The sequence below is a fragment of the Monodelphis domestica genome, chromosome 6, assembly GCF_027887165.1.
Source record: "Monodelphis domestica isolate mMonDom1 chromosome 6, mMonDom1.pri, whole genome shotgun sequence".
NCBI classification, from domain to species: domain Eukaryota; kingdom Metazoa; phylum Chordata; class Mammalia; order Didelphimorphia; family Didelphidae; genus Monodelphis; species Monodelphis domestica.
Window position 1 is genome coordinate 139,317,114 of NC_077232.1, and position 20,452 is coordinate 139,337,565.

Here is a 20,452-nt window from a genome sequence, read left to right on the forward strand (position 1 = left end):
TTATGCTAGATATAAGAGTGGGTGAGTAAATTTGACCGCAGAAAATATGTTTCACTACAGTGTCTTGGTTTTTTAATCAAATATAAGGTGGTCACCAGAGAATATATTCCCAATCATGAATATGCCCAAGTCAACTGGGTTTTATAGAGAATTTAATTAATACAATGAGTAATCAAAGAAAGAGAGAGAGAGAAAAAAAAGTATAAGTATGAAGGGCCTTAAGCCAACATGGCCTAGACATGAGTCTTAAAAGAGAGAATCAGTCAGTCTTTTATCACTCACCATAATATTTGTCCAAGTAAGGGATTCAGAGGGACAGAGTCTCCCCAGAGGAAGTTCCAGCCAGAGTCAGCCTCACTTGAGAGACCTCCTTAGAGAATTCCATTTTCTTTCCCCCATTACCCCAATCCTTTAATATAAAATAAAATGCCCTCCTTATTTTTTCCTCCTTTGTTTAAGTTATGATTCCATTTTAAGGTTGGGGGGTGGGGTGGGTACTGCCCTCTGCTGAGGCCATCTGAAATGCCCCATTGGAGGCCCCTGGGGTCAGCCCCAACCCTGTAGGTCCTTTTCACTGGAGCAAGACATCAAAGTTGAAATCGATTTACTAGGCACACTGGTACAAGTCAAAGCACAGCTCTCTCAACCCACCAGGGGTTTAATCTCTTACAGAGAAGAGTAGGAGTTCAGATGGGGGCCCTGCCTCATCCCCCTCCAGGGGGCAGATCCACAGAGCTGCCCTAATTATGTCCATGGGGGCCAGGTCAGGGTAGCCAGAAGTGAAGCTGGTGCCTCAGGCCTCTTCTTCACTCTCCTCTTCGCTCTCCTGGTACTGTACCCGATTGGTGTTGACAAAGAGGTCTGAATCGTCTTCTGAGCTGTCCTCTTCTGAAGACTGGGTTTCTCCTGGGAGTTCTGGCTGAGTCGGTCTGTTCCTGCTGTTGCCTTGCTTCTTGGCTACCTCAGAGAAGGCTTCAGGCCAGAGTCCTTCCTTATGCAGAGAACGGATGTGATCTTTGCAGAGCACAAAAGAGATCTCAGCCTTCACCTTTTCCCCTTCCTCGATGGGATCCACGATGAGAAAGTCACCTCTTTTGATCCAGATGTTCTTGCGGTACTTGGAGGGCATGCTGACCAGGAAGCGCTGGCCCTGAGCAGTCTCCACTTTGTGAAGGTTGTTGCCAGGGGTCCCCAGCACCCTCACAATCTGCTGCTGGTCCGAGGGCACCATGTGCTCCCCCAGCACCTCCTGCACCACGTGCTTCCGCTTGGTGGCCTGGGACATGCCGGCTCCTGCCTACTAGCTGCTGCCGCTGCCGCTGCCGCTGCCGCTGCCGCTGCCGCTGCCGCTGCCGCTGCCGCTGCCGCTGCCGCTGCCGAGGCCACCAACCCGAGCTGGGGATTTCCTGAAACCTGCGCCGGGGCGTCCCCAAGCTGGGAAGCACAGACCCCGCTGCCTCCAAAAGTTTCAAGAGATTGTCCTCAAGGGATCCTCATAAGAGATTTCTCCAAAAGGATTCTCATAAGAGCCCTCTTCTCAAGAGAATCTCTTTCTTATATAGGGGGTTTCTCCTATGTCACCTCCCCTAAGTTCTTCCATCTACCAATCACTGTAGACGTTTTCTAAAGGACCGCCCATTCTGAATTCACACCTGAGTCCACTAATCCTCTCCAGAGAAAACCTCTGAGTAAGTTTTCACCTTTGCAGGAGTTCACAAGTTGCCGACCTTAATAGGTACGTTTTAAGTACTTTCATTGTTTAACAAGGAGTTTCTCCCCTAAAGCAGTCTTAAGTACAGGTGGAGTAGAGGTCCTCCCATTTCTGATCCTGGCGAGTTCTCACTTCAAAATGGGGAATGTTTCCCAGTAGGGAATTGTTCCAATGGAGGATTCCCCAATGGAGAAATTTTTAACATTCACAAGTCTGAGAGATTTCAAGATTTACACTAGACAATAACAATTATTAGTTTTCCTTTTCCCTCTTCTTATTCTCCTTGTGGGGATTCCAAACTAGCCTCCAGTTACCCCTTTCATCTTTTTTTCTATTTCCATTCTATCCTGTAATAGTGTCCTCCTCCTTCTTTGTGCCCCCTCCTTCACAGATGGCAGCTATTTTTGTTCTTAATCCCTTCCCTATCTCTGTGAGTCATGCAGCAGTTGACATTTCAAGTATAAATGTAAAGATACAAGGCCTAGGGACTTGTCCAACATTACAGGACTCCTAATTTTACAGCCAGAAAGAGAAACTCTGTTGCATTTTTATATACTACTTCCTCTCTAAATCTCCACCCCCCCCCCCATTCCTTTCCATTTGGGGACTTAGGCTGAGTCTCTACATGCACCCACTTCTATTGACATTTAGTCTTTCTCTTCCTCAGAGAAAAAAATGTGGATTAAGACTGAGTTCCTGACCTTCTGGAGTCTAAAGTCAACTCAGAGGGTGACAAAAGCCCAGATAACTCCCAAATACTGCATTACGTGAGGGGAAATGTGCGGGAGAGAGGTAGAATCATTTCTTCCATAGAGAACTTTGAATCATTTTTCTGAGTAATTTTAAGCAGGCTCTTGAGAAATATCACCAATGAGGAATTGTGGGAATGTTACTGGCCTTTTCTCCAGAAAGATTATCTTCTCTTGAATTATGTAAACACACACATAGTATACACAGTGAATATAAACATTTTTTATGCATATGCACATACACATGCACACTGTGGCCTTCAGGCTACTGTAGCCTTCTTCTAGTCATTTCAACAAGTATTTATGAAGCCCCTACTATGTGCCAGGTGCTAGGCTAAGCACTAGAAAGAACCATAAAAAGGCAAAAAGGGTCCCTGTCCTCCAGGAGCTCACAGCCTAAGTAAGAGAGACTACAAGAAAACAACTATGGACAAATAAGACACACACACACACACACACACACAGGATAAATTGGCACTAAGGACCAGAGGGAAGGCACTAGCCTTAAGGATGATTGGGAAAGTCTTCCTGTAGAAGGTGAGCTTTTACCTGGAAGCTGAAGGAAGCCAGGGAGGCCAGGAGGCAGAGAATTCCAGATTTGCAGGTCAGTCAAAGTTTCTGGAGATGTCCAGAGATGGGAATCTTATGTGAGGGACAGCAAGGAGATTACAGTCGCTGGATCAGAAGGTTTGTAGAAGGGAGTAAGGTCTGAGAAGATTGGGAAAATCAAAGAGGAACATGTCGTGGAGGATTTTACAAGCCAAAGAGAGGAATTTATATTGGATCTGGGAGATGTGATAGGGATCTGCCATTGGAATTTATGTAATAGGAGGTGACAAGGTCAGACCTGGGAATTTGCTTTGACACTTAAGTGGAGAATGGACTAGAGTGCAAAGACTTAAGCCCGAAGTCCAGGTGTGAGGTGACAAGGGCCTGACCCAGGGTGAGGGCACAGACTCTAATTCTGCATCCACCTGATCCCATTTTCCTTTCTTTAATTCAATTCCCTTGCAAACTCATTTTCAAATGGCTATTATGTGCAGGAACACCGTTAGCTTCCCTCAAGTTTCAAGGCCTACAGCAGAAAAGCCTTCCCAAATAATGATATATTTCTCTATTTTAATGTGGTACTTCTTCTGTAGAGTCCTCCTCGAGGGTGGCAGATTATATTTATTTTGTTTTTTAAACTCTCACCTTCCATTTTAGAATCAATACTGAGTATTGGTTCCAAGGCAGAAGAGTAATAAGGGCTAGGCAATGGGGGATTAATCGACTTGCCCAGGGTCATGTATTTAGGAAGTATTTGGGGGCCACCTATTTTTGTGTGTATGTGTGAAGATATGTGTTATAATTTTTTTTGAAAGTTTTATTTAATTAGATGATTTAGAAGATTTTTCCATGGTTACAAGACTCATGTTCTTTCCCTTACCTCCCTTCACCCCCCTCCTATATCTGACCCACTGGGTTTAACATGTGTCATTGATCTGAGGCCACCTTTGAACACAGGACCTGGTTCTGAATCCAACTAAGTCACCCAGCTACCCCCAGATTGTACTTTTTTTGTCTTTGGTCCAAAGCTCTAGGACCTAGGAGGTACTTACATCTTCAAGAGTAAGCCACATGACAAAATGGAAAGAGAGTTGGTCCTGAGTCACACTACAAACTTACAAACTGAGTTTAAATCTGGCCTCAGACTCTTATTATTTTTGTAACTCTGGGCAAGTCACTTAACCTCTGTTTGCCTCAGTTTCTTCAACTATAAAATGTGGATAATAATAGCACGTGAGTTGTTATGAGGATCAAATGAGATGGTATTTATAAAGTGCTTAGCACAGTGCCTGGCACATAGTAGGAGCTTACTAAATGTTTGGTTCCTTCTTTAATATTATTCATGCTGATTAAAATGTTGGGGCTATGAAGGTAAACCCTAGCTGGTTCTTGCCCTTTAGAAGGTGACATTCTGTAGGTGGGAATCAACCCCCATCCCAGAACAAGCACAAGATAAGGAAAGAGAAGGCCCTATCTGTGGAGGGAGAGAAAGCTCTAGCAGCTGGCAGACTTTAGTTCAGACCTTGACCTCCCCACAGATCAGTGCCAGCATACACCCAAGGAGGATTCCCAGCCTTCCCTGAGAGTAGCAACCCTGAAACTTGCTCTAGTTCCAGCAAGAAAAAACTGGCAGAGAAAAAAACTTGCTTGACTTGCTCTTCCAATGATTTCCCAGGTGCCAAGGTTTTCCCTCCAATGTAGATAGGTAGCAAATTAAAACTGAAGTGATGCTTGGGCATTTGTTTGGTCTCATTTTATTGCTACAGCCTGCTCATCAGTTCACAGGAGCTATTGTTTCCAGTTTTATCAACTAGTGCAAACATCTTCTGGGACTTAACAGAGGTTCCCCAGCAACTATGGAGTCCTTTGTCCATCTACCAAAGTGTTTGGGCCAGAGAGCTCATTTGTTTTTTAGAGCTCTTCCATTACCCATCCTGGAGCCTTCAGGGTTAGCTTCTGATGAAAAGAAAAGTTAGATTTTTACAAAGTGAAGCTTTACATTTCAGTGCAGATTAGAATTAGCAAAGGTCAGGCATACAGAAACTTCAAAGGGGTTATATACCCATTGGGACCAATTATTTTCCAACTCAGCCTTCCCTGGAAGCAGGGAGGAAAGCTTCCCGGGAGGAAGTGGGATCCAAATCTTGACCTTGGTCGCCATCCATCTCAATGGCCACTCTGCTCCTCCCAGAGCAGCCAGTAGAGTTCATGGTGCTTTAGGAGGACAAGCCAGCTTACACTGTACTGCTTGTTAAACCCCCCAAATCCCCTTTTCCTCAGTTTCAGGCTAAAAGGGAAGAGCAATTCCCAAACCCTACTCACAATGGTCCTGTTTGTGAAAGCCCGTTCCTAATCGCAAAGAAAAGCAAGCCCTCCTTTCTCCCTTTCTCCAAAGCCTGGAATGTCAGTGTCCCCATTGGCACTACCGACTGGCTGAAAAGAAGATGAACGACACTAATAACTGCCAACAAGTATTTCTTTCGGATTAAAGAGCTGGTAAATCTAATCACCAGAGAGCGAAGAGGTAGGGGGTTAGAACAATTGGGAATTCTCACCGATCAGGTGGGAGTTGGAGGAATGACAGCTGGACACCTTCAGAAACAGAAAATGCTCTTTTTTTTAAAAACTGGTACAATCCAAGCAAAGCACTTATCAGGGCCCTCCAGGCCCAATTCAATTATACCTACAATTAGTAACAGGGTAGCTCAGTTTGGGAGACATATCTCAACTGGTGCCAGACAATAGTACAGGTATTTCCAGCCTGGGGAACGAAGGCTTATCTTCTTAGCTGATGTATCTGGCTCAGATGCCAATGTCTGGATGAAGTCGATCAGTCGCAAATAACAGCTCCGGAATGTTAAGTGGTTTTAGGAGTCGCGTGGACAGCACAATGACCTAAGAACAGGAGGGGGGAAACACCACATACGATTAAAGTGGGGAAAATCGAATTTGGACTTACCCAGGATGAAAGAAAGGAAAAAGGCATGACTTTTTTTTTTTAAATAACTGGAGCTGAGGGGAGGGAGAGAGGGAGGAACAGATCCCATTTCCAAGTTTCAAGAATGGAATGCAACCTAATTTAATCCAATTTAATATTTCCTGAGGTTCACAGCTTGGGGGAGCACCATGATGGCTACCAAGTGCCCCATCTCAGAAGCTGTGCTCATGTCTACTTATCCTCTGTTGGTACTTGGTTGTGAGTGGCTCTTGGCTGCTTTCTGATCCCTGCTGCTGTTGACGCCAACTCCTTTGCTGAGCATTTGGTCATTAAATGGCTTTACATTTGTTTCTGCTTTCAGTTAGAATTTTTGTCTCCTCCAGGGAGCTCTCCTTATATTATCCCCTGTCTCCTCAAAGTAATAGAAGCCTTGAATGCCTTTAGAGAGAAATAGGATGCTCCCTTTTGCACAGTCTCATGGATAATTTTCATCAGTATATCAAGATATGATTCAAGATTATCTAGGGTCCTGATTGTCAGTGTGGAGCCTGATAAAGTCCTGGTGATGCTCCCTCTCCACTCCCCCCAACTTCCTCCAATTTGGGCCTACATTCCTGGAGTAATTAATTTCCTGCAACCAGTTTAGAAAGCATGTGGGCCTTTCCAGTGCCAAGCAGACATTGGATCACCTTTGCTTTGAGCATTTCTGTTCTAGAAAGGAGGAAGTGTGGTACCTTGGAAAGGGCTGGAGTTAGAGTAGAAACCATAGGTTCAAATTCCAGATTTTCAGTTTACTACAGATTTGGGGCAAGTCACTTAGCTTCTTCTTTATATGTAAAATAAAGTGATTGGGCTACATGAGTTCTAAGGTGCCTCCCAGATCTGAATCTACCTAGCCAGGATTAGACAATTTGCCCCAGAAAGGATTAACTAAAGGTGAAGCAGTGTGGTGAAGTGGAAAGGGTTGGACTTAATGCCAAGAAGCCAGAAAGACTTGGGCTCATATTCTTTCTTTGACCCTTACTGTGTGACCATAGTTGGGGGGGGGGGAAGTTGGGTCCTTGAACTTCTAGGCCTCAGTTTTTTCCTCTATAAAGTGGGGGTTATGATGTCTGCAGTATCTACCTTAAAGTATTGTTGTAACTGATAAAATATACATGATGTGATTATAAACCTTAAGGCACCATATAAATGGCAGTTCTTATCCTGTCACCTTGAAGCTTTCCATAGCTCATTGGCACAGGGGATAGAGCATGGGACTTGGAATCAGGAAATCCTAAATTCAAAACCAGATGCTGATACCTACTAGCTGTGTGATACTAGACAAGTCTCTTAATCTTTGCTTGCCCAGTTTCCTCATCTATAAAATAGAGATAATAATAGCACCAACTTCCATTGTTATGAATATTCTATGAAATATTTGTAAAGTACTTTGCAAATGTTAAAGCATTATATAAATGCTGGGGCAGCTAGGTGGTTCAGTGGACAGAGCTTGGAAGTTGGGAAGACATCTTTCTGAGTTCAAATCTGGCCTTAGATTAGTGATGTGAAAATGAATGTGTCACTTAAAACTGTTTGCCTCAGTTTTCTCAGCTGTAAAATGAGTTGGAAAAGGGGATGGAGAACCATTCCAGTATCTTTGCCAAGAAAACTCTAAATAGGGTCACAAAGAGTCTGAAAGAACTCTATTTTATTATTATTATTATTATTATTATTATTATTATTATTATTATTATCATAAGGAGGTAGGATACAAAAAACAGAAAGTGTCAATAAAACAACAACAAAAAGAAAACGGGGGAGAGCTAAGTGGTTCAGTAGATTGAGAGCCAGACCTAGACACAAGAGGTCCTAGGTTCAAATCTGGCCTCAGATACTTCCTGGGTAAGTCATTTAACCCCCATTGGGAGCTCTTACAGCTCTTCTGTCTTGGAATCAATATCTAGTATTGATTCCAAGACAGAAGGTAAGGGATTAAAAAAACAAAAACAAAAACAATGGAAGACCTCCCACTCCTATGTCTGGATTTAGAAGATGAACAACTGAGAGAATAAAGAGAATACAGTTATAGAAGTGTAATTCAAAGGATAATATGGCAGCATCTACTCATTCTGGCTTAAATATAACTCTTGCCCTTAAAAACAAAAAAAAACAAAACAAAAAATCCCCCAAACCCCAAACTCAAAGTAAAGATATATGTAGAGTCTGAAAAGAAACACTGATTATAATAGGCCAAACTTGGGTTTTATATAAGAGTGCTTTTAGAAGAAAGTATGAATTCTGCAGCAGTTGATTATTTTACTTCTTTATGAAAAGGAAAAATACCCTTTTAGAATCAATATTGTGTCATCCTTGCTATTTCTGGAGCAGAAAACAAAATAAAATAAAACAAAAATACAAAAAAATGATAAGATCTTTTATGGCCTTTTTTTCTGAAAGGAATAGTCTCCACTCAAGGACAACACCTTCTCAATTTCTATTTTACAGAATCTCACTACCAACACAGCCTGTGTTGACAGTGTTAGCTTGTGGCACAGTGAGTTCTGAAAATACAGAAACTTCCAGATTATTTCAAGTCTCCAGAATTTCAAATCTAGAACACAATATTAATTTTAAGAACTCTTCCCCTTAATAAAATAATTTGTCCTTCACTTTTTGGACATATGGCTTTTTTTCTAGGTTGCTGTGGTCCCAGAAGTCATTACTGGCATCATTTTCAGTCATGTCCAATTCTTTGTGACTCAGTTGGGGTTTTCTTGGCAGAGGTATTGAAATTATTTGCTATTTCCCTCTCCATCTCATTTTACAGAGGAGGAAACTGAGGCAAATTTGCCCAAAGTCACATAGCTACTCAGTGTCTGAGCCCAGATTTGAACTAAAAAAGATTCCAAGCCTGACACTCTAACCACTGTGCTACCTAGTCAACCCCATTGCAACTCCAAATGCCTGGCCATGTATCTCCCACTGACATACTTTTTTAGCCACCTTGTTCCCAAAGGAAGAAGAGCTGGTCTGATTGTATGATTACAAGCAGGCCAGATACAAAGGCAAAATCAAAGAATCACAAAATGTTCTTGATCTACCATTCTATTCCCTCCCCACCCCCTTATTTTAAAGATGAGAAAACTGAGGCTTAGAGAAAAGAAATAACTTGTCCTCCATCACTCAGTTCATTCCTGACTGGGCTAGGACTAGAAGTAGGCTTTTAGACCACAGTGATTTTTATTACCATCAAACTTGCTGCCTGGAAACTCACAGTATACCTGAACCAGATTAAAATATAATTGGGACAGATTTTTAAAATATAAAAAAATAAATAAAAATATGGTCAAATGTAAATTGTAATTATGTGCCTTTCAAAATCAACATGCAGCCCAGGTGTTAGTGGTTCTTGTTCTATTTGAATTGGACCCCAGGCATTACAAAATATTTCTTTTAACAAGTTGGTGGAAGCTTCAACTACATTGGTAGTTTAGGAGGAAAAAGTGTGTAGGGAGGGAAAAGATAAAAGGAAAGGCTAGATGGGGGTCGACATATTGACACTGAGGCAAAAAAAAGAAAAAAATTCACAACTACCAGTTTGCATTCTGTATTTGTGCCCCCAGCTGATAGAGACTATGTCAGTGACATATAGAATACACTCAGAGCAGCAAGCTAAGTTTACCCATAGAGTTGAAGCATGTTGGCATCAAGCTTTGAGAATGTTGGTTCCAGAAATATATGATGGTTAAGGAAAGGGGATGAGAAATTGATTGACCATTTCATTGAGATGTCATGAACACCAAGTTGCTTAGGAGGGGGAAAAAGCATGACTGGGTCTTGAAATCTTTCCATTCCATTTTGGTCTACACAGAACCAGAGGATGAAAAGGGGCCCTTAAATTATTAGTTCAGGACACTCCCCTCTCAGGCAGAGAATTTTCCCTTTTCTAATATGAGGGCCCTGAGGCAGGAGCATGGTAATCTGGGGAGCAGCTTTCTCCTCTTCATCCAATTCTAGATAAAGAAAAGCAGGGAGGCCCAAAAAGATGACTCAGACCCTGGTCTTCGAACTCTCAATCCAATGTTCTTTTCACGAAATGAGCCTGCCCCCCTTCTCTCATCACATTCAGGATGGTCTGGTGTCCTTGGGTTGTACCCAAGGAAATTGCTGGTGGAAACCTGCTGTTGACTGATAAGGGTAGTGCTTTCTCTTCTTCCCCATCTCTTTTCTTTTTCCTGGTCTTTTTGTTCTCTATAATCTCTATATCTTCTTAAAGGGTCTGATGAGGGGGAACCCAGGTTAAGGCTTAGTTCTACTGATAGCAGTCCAATAAAAGATGCAATATGGTGGAGTATAAAGAATACTGATATAGTTTCAGATGCTCTGGGTTTGGACTCATCTTTGCCACTTCCTGGCTATGTGCAGAGCTTCAGTTTCTTATCTATAAAGTTGGGATAATAGTAATTATGATACCTACTTCACAGGGATGTTATGAGGAAAACATCTGATGAACTTTAGAGCACTAGAGAATAGTTTATCATTTATTTTTTGTAGCCCCCTCAGAGTCTAGCAGATATCATATATTTCAAGGCATTTAGCAAATGGGTTTTGAATGACAGCAGACCAAGTCTGGTCCAGGGTTCAATCCACAGAAATACAGTAAAATTAACCTATTCTTGTGTCATGAACCACTTTGGCAGTCTGCCAGAGCTTACATAGGACTCCTCGGAATATTGTGGGTTTTTTTTTTTCTTTAAAATTCATAATTGAAGGAAATGCTAACTTTCAGCTAGAGGTTGATGAAAATAAGACACTATCCCCCTTCCCCACCATTCTAGTTCATGGACCCTCTCCCCCTGGAATCCATCCATGGACCCTCAAATACTGAGGAGACACTGACAAGAGGTTGGCTAGCCACACTGAGATTTGTGGTTCTTCCCAGTGACTTCAGTCTCACAGGATCATAGATGAACCCCAGCGGTTAGTGAAGCTTCTTTTTGTGTTTTGAGGAGGAGGAATACTGTATACTCAACTTTCCTTTTTTCTGTTCATACATTCATTCATTCATAAACATATATGGAACACCCACCATGAGGAGGGCACCATGATAGGTGCTCAATCTATTCATCAGACTAAAGGACTGGAAAGGGAAGAAAAGACCAAGTGAAGGGGGGGGGGGAAGACTTCATTTGCTTTAAATGGATTATACTCTTAAACATGAAAATAAGTGTATTTAATTGAGACAAAGCCAACAATTTCTTGCAAAGATCATGAGTTACAGTGAAGCCTCAAGGCAACTATAATTTGCATGTCAACAAGCTTGGGTGATTGCAGACAACTACATCCTGGGGAATTATATGATGCTGCTCATACATGGGGAATAGGCATCTTCTGCCAAGTGGGATCTGCAAGCAAAAATGTTTCCTGACAGCAAGAGAGGGCAGAAAAATACTAATGTTAGCAAGATAGCCCCAGGGCTATGTGAGGCCCAAATGGCTCACTGGTCTTCTGGGCTGCTCCTTTTCTCAGGAGCTCTCCAAGTGGAGCTGGGTGTTAAAGACAAAGACAAATATCTACTGAATGCTTTTGTGTTCCCATCTCCACTGTCCTCCCACACAAACAGCCCAGCCCACTGACAGGGATTATTCTCTTTGTTTTCAGCTTCTCCTAGATGTCTCTTTTAATTTGCAGGTGTTAGAGCCTTCCAGTTTCTGTGCCTGCTGTAGAAGGGGATGCTGAGTTAGTTGAGCTCTGAATTCTATGCTTCTCTGATTTCTGGCCATTGAGAAACTATAGAAGGAAGATCCCTGAGACTTTCCCCCTCCCTTCTCTTTTGAAATTCTTCACAGTAAAAGTCTATCTGTGTGCCCTTACATACTCTTTCTCGGTGTCTTCCTCCTCCTCCTCCTCCTCCTCCTCTTCCTCCTCCTCCTCCTCCTCCTCTTCCTCCTCTTCTTTTTCTTCTTCTTCTTCTTCTTCTTCTTCTTCTTCTTCTTCTTCTTCTTCTTCTTCTTCTTCTTCTTCTTCTTCTTCTTCTTCTTCTTCTTCTTCTTCTTCTCCTCCTCCTCCTCCTCCTCCTCCTCCTCCTCCTCCTCCTCCTCCTTCCTTTTTCTTCTTCTCCTCCTCCTCCTCCTTCTCCTCCTCCCCTTCTCCTCCTCCTCCTCCTCCTTTTTCTCCTTCTCCTCCTCCTCTTCCTCCCCCCTCCTCCTCCTCCTTCTCCTTCTCCTCCTCCTTCTTCTTCTTCTCGTCTTCTTCCTCCCCCTCCCCCCTCTCCTCCTCCTTCTCCTCCTCCTCCTCCTCTTCCTCCTTCTCTTTGTCTCTCTGACTGTCTCTCTGTCTCTGTCTCTCTCTTCTATAAAAAGAAGCTGGACTACATTATTTAAAAATTCTCTCCTAGTATTAAATCTTCTGTTTCTCCAATCATGCAAAGTGCTTGAAGTAATGAAAAGACCTTCTGTGGGTACCAAGTTGGAGAGCAATGAGACCAGTTTTAAGTTGGTTTAGAGCTATTGAATGTGCCTTTCTGCAGGATTTATCCAGGAAGCACAAGCAGGAATTGGAACCATGCCAACCATGTCAATTTTTCTCCTCACCTTAATCTCTTATTGCTGCTTTCAAAAGGAAGTTAGCCCTTCTGCCTTTGGAGAATAATATGGGATCTGATCTTGATTAGAGGCTTCAGAAAAAGCTTTTGGTAATGATTCTAGCTGACAGATCAGGCCTCATTTCTCTTCCAAACATAGGAATTAAGTAAAATGGTCACCCTTTTAAAAACTTACTACCCCTAGGACACTTGTTATTCTGCTGAATGTTAAGGGAAAGATCTTGGATGAAAATGCCTAAAAAGACAGGACCAAGATAGTTTTTGCTGTCTCTTCTGCCTCTCACTCTGTCTTTGCAAATACACAGCAGCTGTCAAGAATAACATATTAAGTATTCTAAGATAGAAATAGGCAGCTAGGTGGTACCATGAATAGAGTAGCAGTTCTGAAATCAGGAAGACTCTTCTTCCTGAGAAAGAGTTCAAATCTAGCACCAGACACTTAATAGTTGTATGACCCTGGCAAGTCACTTAACCCTGTTTTTCTCAGATTCTTCAAATGTAAAATGAGTTGCAGAAGGAAATGGCAAACCACTCTGGTTTCTTTGCCAAGAAATCCCCAAATGGGGTCATGAAAAGTCAGACACAGGAGCAGCTATGTGGCTCTGTGGATAGACAGCCAGGACTGGAGAAGAGTCACTTAACCCCAATTGCCTGGCCCTTACCACAAAGTGTCTTTTGCCTTTTTCTATATTCTGAGGGCTTATATATTGTCTGTCAAATAGTAGGTTTATTGACTGACTGACTGCTTAGGAGACAATATAGAGAGCACTTTCTGGAACTGGAGTCAGAGGATCTGGGTTCAAAACCCATCCCTCATGCTTAATACCTGTGTGATCTGGAACAGGTCATTTAACTTCTTTGGGTCTTAGTTTCCTCCTCTGCAAAATAAGAGGGTTAGATTCTATGACTTCTGAAGTTCTTTCTAGCTACATATCTATGATCTGGTGATTAAACATACTTTGATCCCTTCCTGCTGTACCTAGCTCTAGCCCCTTGTTGACCATCTCCAGTTTTCCCTTTGCCTTCTCTTCCCAGGGGTACTTTTCTATCCTACACATTCTGTTAATCCCTGATATTGTATAGTTAGGATGAGCTCTAACCCTGGCCTTCTGGTTCCCAATCTTAATTTGATATAAAAATAGCTAGTGGCAGTCAGACTGAATTGTGGATCCTGATACTGGGGATGGAGGTGAGGTGGGGAGAGGAAACATGGAGAAAAGGGAAGAGGAGGAAGAAGAGAAGGAAGAAAAGGAAGAGGAGGATAGGAAGGAGGCAGATATTGACCTCTCTATGGGGAAACAAGCTAAATGTGGTAGATGATAGTATAGCAAAAGTTCTGTGGTAACTGGGTCTCTTCTTATAGAAGGAGTTGATGACTAAATATCCAGTTATACAGATAACGAATTACTACTTCTTAAAAATGCAAAGAATTAAACCACCCACTTCTTGCCTTCATCTATTCCAGCTGCTTTCCCCTCTTTGGTGTTAAGCCTCTTCCCCACCAGTTCCTCTGAACACTCCTGGGTGGGCACTGTGCCCTCCTCTCCTTCATGGGCTTCCGGAGCCATCCATGCTACTCTCTCAGAGGTGTGCTCTACCAGAAATAATCTTGGCAAGGGAGGCTGTGGGCTATGCAGCCAGTGAGGACTGAGGCAGAACCTGCAGGATGGAAACATTCAGCCAGCCTCCCAAAACAAAAGAAGACTGAAAATATGCCTGATTTACTTTTAAGACCCCAGTGATGAAGGGTGAGGCAAAGAGTGATGGAGAAAGTTGGGAAATATGTTCTCTAATCTGCAGCCAAGTCTGGATGAGTCAGGGATGTGGGAGAGGAGTCATCATGATCTCTAGCTCTTCTCTACTTCCTTCTTTTCTCATTTTGGCTTTATAATGTGAATGTAACTCTAAAAGGTTTGGTAGTGAAGAAGGCTATAGGGAGACTCAGAATCAATGAACATTAGAATTGGAGAGGACCTCAAAAATCCAATACTCTCCTTTCCATCACCTCAAAGATCAGATAGCCTCTACCTGAGGGCTACCAGTGTTGAAGAACTCACTATCTATTTTTGAAAGTTTCTCTATTTCAAAATCCCTGTTATATGCTTATCTACTCTTATGAAGGTTAGTTAACTTAAAAAAAAGCTTTAACTTCTGTCTTAGAATCAATATTAATTATTGATTCTAAGGCAGAAGAGAGGTAAGGGGTAGGCAGCTGGGGTTAAATGACTTGGTCATTTAACCAGGGTCACACAGAGAATGTCTGAGATCAAATTTGAACCCAGGACCTCCTGGCTCCAGGCTTGGCAATTTATCTACTATGCTGTCAGACTATCTATCAACTAGCTATCTACCTAGCTGCCCCAGGTTGTTAATATTTGAATGGACCTTTAAAAAAAAAAGAAACAAAACTTTATCAGCTTGTGTGAGTGATGAGGATAACATATTACTCCTCCTCATTCAACCAGTCTTTGATTGTCCCTTGGGGTTTGGAAATGCTTCTTTTTCATTTTGATGAGCACAAATGCCCCCAGTCTCCCATATGAACACTTTGTTCAAACAGCTACTGAAGTCTGTGTGGTTTCTGCATGGCCTGCATGAATTATGAGACACCAAAAGCCCAGTTTTCTTTCTGCTCCAAACAGCTGAAGACTAAATGTATCTCAGGCTGAAGCAGTGGCGAAGCTGCAGGATGGGGCAGCTGAATGTCCAGTTCTTTGAAAAGTAAATAATCCTTAACAGGTGGCACAAACCTTTTGACTTTCTTGCAGAGACCTGGGTAATCCAATTCATTCTATCAAAAACTGTGAGGGGTGGGATGGGGAGGAAAGGACTCCCAAATCAATAAATGACATGCTTAGTGGTTTTCTTTTGGGCTCTCTGCTTTTGGATTCTCTCTGGAGACCCTTAACCCCTTGATGGAGTGGTTCTTTCACAAAGGACAAGTGACATTAAAAGCTATAGTTTAAGCTCTAAATCCTTTGGGAACGCATCTCGGGGGATGACCTGACACTGGGGTCAAACCAGATCAAAGTCACTCTTGATTCTCTGTCCTTGCTGTCAAATGTCCAGCCTTAGAAAAAGGTTGCTGCCAAGCACCATGCATAGTTTTGAAAACCTCTCTTTCCCTCACTCCCAAATGCTTTGCTATCCTTTTGGACTGCATTTAATGCATTTAGGGACTTGATTAACTTCTCTGTCAGGATACCACAATTCAATTATCCTCAAGAGAAGCCAAGAATTTGGTTCGCCATGTTAGGGAGGGAAGTGAGAAGCTAATTGGAGAGAAGTATGTTTTCACAGGAAAAAAGTATTGCCAGAAAGGATGTTTTAATCACCTCTCCAATGAACTCTTAACAAAGAGAGAGCTGGCAGGGAGCAGGAAAATAGCTATTTGAGGCATTTGGTTTAAGGATGCTGCATTCACTAGGCTTGCCTTGTCAGAATCTCTACCAACTGTGAACATGGTAGCTGATCTTAAGGGTGGAGAGAGGTACAATCAATGACTGGTTACTGCCCTGCTCAACAGCTCAGGCTAACTTCCTAATTTCTATCTTATCAAATTTTATTTTCTCTCTTTGGGACTCAAATATTTTTGATGAACTGGCTATCTTTTACTTCACACCCCAACAAGCCCTGCTAAAATCTGCCATTTTTTTCATTAACCAACTATTTATGTCCTGCCTGTTGAAATTTCACCCACCCTCAAAAGCCCAGCTCAAATGCCACTACGTCTTCAATGGCTTCTCTGATCAGTTGTCAAAAAGGATTTCTCTTTTTTGAATTCTTAGACCACATTGCTTAACATTTTTTTTCCCCTGGGGTAGGGGTAGGGTCCTGTGACTTCTTTAGGTTCTTATGCTTCTTCCTTCCTTCCTTCCTTCCTTCCTTCCTTCCTTCCTTCCTTCCTTCCTTCCTTCCTTCCTTCCTTCCTTCCTTCCTTCCTTCCTTCCTTCCTTCCTTCCTTCCTTCCTTCCTTCCTTCCTTCCTTCCTTCTTTCTTTTTTAGAAAACCTTTATGGTTCATCTTTTTTTAAATTTAATTTTATTGATTAAGAAAAATTTTCCATGGTTACATGATTCATGTTCTTTCTCTCCCCTCATGGTTCATTTTAGAATCAATACTATGTATTGGCGCCAAGTCCAGAGAGCAGTAAGGGCTAGGCAATGAGTGTTAAGTGACTTCTCCAGGGTCACATAGCTAGGAAGTGTCTGAAGCCAGATCTGACTTTCAGTCTCTGGGCCTGGCTCTCAATCCACTGAACCACTCAGCTGCCTTCATGATTTTCTACTTTGTGTATTTATTTCATCTTCCTTACTAGATTATAATAGATAATCTTACATAATAGATTATAAACCCTAGAGGGAATTATTTCATTTCATGTCTTTTCTTGGCCCCAGGTCAATGTATATTTATATATTTTTAAAAATTTTATTTTGTGAGGCAACTCTATGGCATTGTAAACTATGTGTTGGACTGGACGTCAGACAGTCCTGAGTTGTAACCCTGACAGTGTTACACTGTATGACTTTGGCCAAGTTGTTGCTTTTTTCCCCCTTTAATGTAAAATGAGGGTGAGGGTGGTAATAATGGCATCTCTCAAAGAGTTGTTGTGAGATATATATAGTAATTTTTACAACCCCTAAAGGGCTACATTAATTTAACCTATCATTTTTATTTGCTGTTTTGTACAGGGTAAGCATTTCATAAATAAATGAACAATTTACTGAGTGTCTATAATGTACCTTCCATTGTGGAAAAAAAAATGACAGAAATGTGAATATGATATATGATCCAGCAACCACTTAATCACTCAGAGAACATTAAAGATGGACAATAAACATTTACTAAATTCTTGCAACATGCCAGGCATGGAGCTACTAAAAGTAAAAAGCAAGACAGTTCTTGCTCTGAAGGAGCTTATAGTCTAATGAGGGGAGGCAACCTACAAAAGGAAGCAGAAAAGAAAAAGTCCAAAATGCAGCTTGTCAAGAAATGAAGAAATGAGTGCTCTCCTCAAAAGAAGGTGGGGGGGGGGCAGTTGTGTAGTTGGGTGGTTTGAGAGCCAGGCCTAGAGATGGAAGGTCCTAGTTTCAAATCTGGCCTCAGACACTTCCCAGCTGTGTGACCTTGGGCAAGTCACTTAACCCCCATTGCCTAGTTCTTAACACTCTTCTGCCTTGGAACATACACAGTATTGATTCTTTTTTTTTTTTTAAACATTATCACAGTATTGATTCTAAGACAGAAAGTAAGGGTTTAAAAAAACAAAAAAGAAGGTTCTGGGAGGAGTTGTTTGGAGGGAACAGCTGTAGGGTCAGAGGGTACTTCTGGGCTGAACATTCAGAACACTTGTCTAGGCTGCTTTTCACCCTCATCCTTGCACCCTGATCTCCCTGGATACCCTGGCTTTCTTCCAGTTCCAATTAAAATCCTACCTTTTACAGGAAGCCCTTCTCAACCTCTCTTTATTCCCTCCATCAAATATGTTCTATTTATCTTGTACATAACTTGTTTGCTTGTTTTTGTTTTCATTTTGTCCCTGAAGGAGCAGGGACTGCCCTTTGCCTTCTTTTTGTACCCCCAGAGCTTAGCACAGTACCTAGTATGGTGGGTACCTAATGTTTGTAGATTGACTGGCACATAGTAGACACTAAATAAATGCTTAAGGTTTGACTGAACCTTTGTATGGGAAAGACTGGAATTTGGAAACTAGAAATGGAAGCTGCCCCTCATTTGTTTGCATGACAGACCCTGAGGATTTTGGTAAACTGAGAGGAGCTGAGATGCCTTTGACCCATCCAAATGAGGAAGAAAAAACAAATATGTGTAAGGAAGTTGTCGAGAGGATATCCTGGTTCTGTTTCATCCACAGGGTCTTGTATTCTTATTTTCCCACATCTAGATGTGAGCAGTTATAACTATCTCAGGGTTTGGAGTTAAGACAAAGGAGAAATCTTCATGGGCTAGAGTGGTCAGAGAGTTGGATCTAGAGCTAGGTTTTGAAGGATGACTAGAGCAGCAGAGGGGAGGCATTCTAGACTTGGGAAGCAACAGCCCTAGAACATTAAATCTTAGCCCTGGTAATAGACATAGAAGGTCCAGGATGATGGACATCCCACTGTACTCTGTACTGGTCAGAGCATTGCTGCAGTTTTGTGTTCAGTTCTGAGGCACCTCCATTTAGGAAGGCCATGGCCAGAATGAATATGTCTAGTAGGGTATACTGGCCATAGCTAGCATTTATATATTGCCATTTAAGATTTTCAAAGTAAAATACTTTTTTCATTTGGTCTTCTCAATAATTATGGGAAGTAGGTGCTCTGATTATCTTTGTTTTACAGAGGAGCAAACTGAAGCTAAGAAAGCTAAAATAACTTGCCCAGGGTCATAGAAGAATGATCATGTTTCCTGAGGTTAGCTTGAAAGACTTGGATATATTAAGTTTGGAGAAGATGACGTAGGGTGGACATGATAGATGCCTGACAGGGTTTAAAGGGCTATCCCATGAAAGAGAAATGATTTGATCTCCTGGGTGCCAGAGATCAGAACCAGGAGCCATAGACAGAAGAGGCAGACAGGTAGATTTTAGCCTTAAACTAGTAAAAACTCCAAAACAATTATAGCTACTAAAAAAATAGAATGGGTGGTACTTGCATCTATTACCCTATCACAGAGGGTCTTTCAGCAAAGTCAATACGTCCACCTTTAAGGTATGTTGTAGAGTGTATTCCCAGTAGGTTTATTATATAACTTCTGAGATATCCAACTCAGAGATTCTGTGAAAATCGATGTGGAATGGGATAAGATTTTTATCTGCAATGGATGGTTTATCATAAAAAGTTTTAATAATTAGAACTGTACCTCAAAGGAATGGATTCTCTCAGCTAGTAGTGAGTTCCACAATTCTGGAGTTCTTCAAGCAGAAGTTTCTCAAAGATATTGCAGATTGAAGCCATGGTTGGAAGGGAAGACATTATGTGTACAGAGAAGTAAATAAAAATATGTATATATTGTAATGCTATAATGGCAACTTATTGGCTCTTGGAAAGGCAGTATATTAGCCATGGCTTAATCTTCTCGAGGGAAAGGCAATAATAATAGTATTTGACATTTGTATAGTGTTTTACAGTTTTCAAAGTCGTTTATATAAATCATCTCTTTTGACCCTAACAACAATCCTTTGGGATGTAGGTAATATTATTATATTGTGTGTAGGTATTATTATCCCCATTTTACAGATGAAGAAACTAAGGTTCAGAGAGGTGGGGGTCAATTGTCCCTGGTCATATAGCCAGTAACTAACAGAAGACTGGAAACCAAATCTTATTAACTCCAAGTCTAATATTCTGTTCACCATGTTTCCCTTCTAGTTTAGAGAGACTAAGGGCTTACCTGGTCGCTGTTAAAATTTAGAAGTCATTGAAGCTGTCTAGGTACTGACTTCTCTCCTCATTCAAAGATCCTCTCTTGCCTCCTGGGCCTCAGCTTCCCTAATAGCTTACCCCATGTAGCTTGTTTCTGGAAAGCTTTGTTTCAGCTATTAACATATCCAACTCAATGTCTCCCCCTGCCCCAATTCCAAGCTAAGATTTTAGCCAATGATTTGAGGGATTCCTGCTTTAATTTTCAAGGGGGATTTGTATTTTAAGGAGGGACCCCTGAAAACCAAACAGGGATCCTCTCTCCTTTCAGATTGTATCATAGAAACACTTGCCTCCCTTCAAAGACTGGCTTCAGTCAAAGGGAAATAGATGTATCTCAGCCTGCCTAGGAGGATGGAGATAAGCAGAAATGTGGAAGATTGGTGGAGGGCAACATGGATATGAAAACAGGTTTAATGCTGGAAGAAACCTTAGAGGTCCTAGCTCAAACCTTTCATTTTAGAGATGAGGAAAACTGAGGCTTAGCAGGATTAAGTG

At 41.8% G+C, this 20,452-nt stretch overlaps 2 protein-coding genes across 3 annotated transcripts in view; both read right to left on the minus strand.

The window, feature by feature from the left end:
* Nucleotides 1-55: 55 nt before the first annotated feature.
* LOC130455055 (probable RNA-binding protein EIF1AD) lies at nucleotides 56-3,560 on the minus strand. Its single transcript, XM_056802615.1, has one exon. It carries the CDS (start codon nucleotides 1,283-1,285, stop codon nucleotides 794-796), a length of 492 nt encoding a protein of 163 aa, XP_056658593.1. The 5' UTR covers nucleotides 1,286-3,560; the 3' UTR covers nucleotides 56-793.
* A 1,187-nt stretch (nucleotides 3,561-4,747) lies between these two features.
* The window catches only part of SCFD2 (sec1 family domain containing 2), a 500,196-nt gene continuing 484,491 nt past the window's right edge, over nucleotides 4,748-20,452 (minus strand). For both annotated transcript variants that reach the window (XM_001371348.5, XM_007496459.3), the window contains one exon: nucleotides 4,748-5,904. In XM_001371348.5, coding sequence (XP_001371385.2) covers nucleotides 5,812-5,904 — 93 coding nt within the window. In that variant the 3' untranslated portion in view covers nucleotides 4,748-5,811. The remainder of the gene's footprint in view (nucleotides 5,905-20,452) is intronic.

Coding starts and splice junctions, on each gene's coding strand:
- LOC130455055 (XM_056802615.1), bottom strand. CDS start 1,285: ATGTCCCAGGCCACCAAGCGGAAGCACGTGGTGCAGGAGGTGCTGGGG.